The 2194-nt window shown below is 36.5% G+C and overlaps 1 protein-coding gene across 1 annotated transcript; it reads right to left on the bottom strand.

Moving 5' to 3' along the window:
- Positions 1-728: 728 nt before the first annotated feature.
- On the bottom strand, positions 729-1148 carry LOC145106824 (uncharacterized). The gene has a single exon (XM_079043754.1). The coding sequence runs from the start codon at positions 1146-1148 to the stop codon at positions 729-731; it is 420 nt and encodes a 139-aa protein (XP_078899880.1).
- Positions 1149-2194: the final 1046 nt, after the last annotated feature.

The raw sequence follows: 2194 nt of genomic DNA, 5'->3' as shown, positions 1-2194 counted from the left end.
TTTCACATTTGATAGATGTGTGTTAGCCGATGGTTGTTACCATGTGAGGTATGAATGTTGGATGATATTTAGGTTAAACAACATAAGAGGAACACCAAATGTAGATGAACACTCACTGAGTACATCTCACCATCATACCTACAATGATACATAGGACGAACGTAGGGAGTTTGAAGTGGTCAGCAAGTAATAGGGGAGTACTTAGACCACCAATGTATTCCTAGAAATTTGCAACAAATGTATTTCCTTTTTTTATAATAAAAATATTTGTTAATTATAATATCCATTAATTTCATGGTAATTTTTAGAAAAGTCTCAATATTTTGGTTATCGGATAACTTACGAAAAAGTCCTAAAATTTAGAGCAAACTAACGAAAAAGGACAGAATACCGGCTAAATCTGCGAAACCGAACGAAAAGGGTTTTTTCGAAGTTTTAGCCGTATTCTGTGATTTTCTGTAAACAAAATTTAGTTTGGGACTTTTTCATAAATTGGACTAAAATTTTAGGACTTTTCTGGAGATTTCCCTATATATATATATATATATATATATATATATATATATATATATATATATATATATATATATATATATATATATATATATTGGAACCAGCAAATATATTAATATAAGAAAAGAAGGCTCAAATCTAGCAAGAAACTAGACGAGCATCAGTACAAAACATGAAAATTGAAATGTTCAAATCCAAAGAAAAGGATTAGTACACTATTCATTCCAATTCTCATTCCCTCCAGACTTTCTTCTATATTTAATCCATACAAACACCATTGATTTCACCATGTCTGCCACCTTAGTAGGTGAGATTCGACGGTTGTTAAATAATCTATCATTTCTTGCCCTCCAAATACTCCAAAGTGTCCCATAGCAAATGACTAACAGAATTTGTCTATTCTTTGGGCAGTTTCCCCATCCTGCTGCAAAATCAAGAACTTCCACCATGATGTTGGAGTAAGTTGCTTCAAATCCACACCACTTCAAGATCCACTCCAACACAGTGCGTGGAAACAAACATTTAACCAAGATATGGTCTCCACAGTCCTCCTTATGATTATAATACCCACACGCGATGGAATCCAGATGCACCCCCTGTTTTTGAAGTGTTATTGCAGATAGGATTTTGCCCATTCTAGCTCTCCAAATAAAGCACAATATTTTGTTTGGAACTTCCCTTGCCTATTCAATTTTTTCCAGGTTAATAGGGGTATTTTGGTTAATTTTCCCCCTTAATGTGTGCACAGAGTAATTTCCATCAGTACATAAATTGCATCTCCATCCTGCATAGTTTTTATTACCTGTGTTCTCGATGATATCCAAGATAAATTCCACTTCTTTAGGATACTCAGTCGCCCTCCATTCTCTGAGTTTATTTTTTAAGTGTTTGAATTTGGCAGCCAATATGCAGTCAGATGTGACATATCCTTAGAAGTACAGACACGCATTAGCAACTACATTTGCAAAACCTTCCATGACCATCCAAGAGTTAAAAAAATCTAAATGGGGGAGGTCCAAAGTTAGCCAAAGCCATTAAGAGTAAAACGGGACAGTGATCTGAAACCTCCCTCGGAAGAGCAATGACAATGACATTGGGGGTAGGCCAGTAGGAATTCTGAGCAGACCAATAATCTGTCAAGTTTACTTAGCTTCAAGTCATCATGATAAAAATATGTGAACCTATGACCACCCATTCTAAGGTCGATCAAACCCCCTCATGAATAAATCTATTGAAGCCTAGTGCAGTGTGTGAACAAAAATGGAATTGAATCTTCCATCTGCTCTCTAAACCACACTGAAGTCCCTCATTAATATCCAGATACCACATCTAATCTCTTTGAGCCTCGGTAGGTCTTCCCACAGTTTCTCTTTATCGGGAATGGCCTGGCCTCGGTAGGTCTTCCCACAGTTTCTCTTTGTCGGGAATGGCCTGGGGACCATATATGTTAACTAGGATGACGAGTGTGTCAATTCCGGCCCAATTACCTATATTAATCAGATAATTTCTAGATTTAATAACTTCCATTTAGGTAAAAACAAGAGGGTCCCATATGTTAAGAAGACCCCCGATCTACCAGTTGCATGAACTTTATATGCTTCGAATTGACTTGAGCCCCAACAGCTCTCCACATTGATGTTATATGAGTGTGCCAATGAATCTCATGAATACCAATGAAAGA

The sequence above is a fragment of the Lactuca virosa genome, chromosome 4 (assembly GCF_052849685.1).
Source record: "Lactuca virosa cultivar CGN04683 chromosome 4, Lactuca_virosa_CGN04683_v6, whole genome shotgun sequence".
Taxonomy (NCBI): Eukaryota; Viridiplantae; Streptophyta; class Magnoliopsida; order Asterales; family Asteraceae; genus Lactuca; species Lactuca virosa.
This window is presented reverse-complemented; position numbering and strand designations above follow the sequence as displayed.

Coding starts and splice junctions, on each gene's coding strand:
- LOC145106824 (XM_079043754.1), bottom strand. CDS start 1,148: ATGGGCAAAATCCTATCTGCAATAACACTTCAAAAACAGGGGGTGCAT.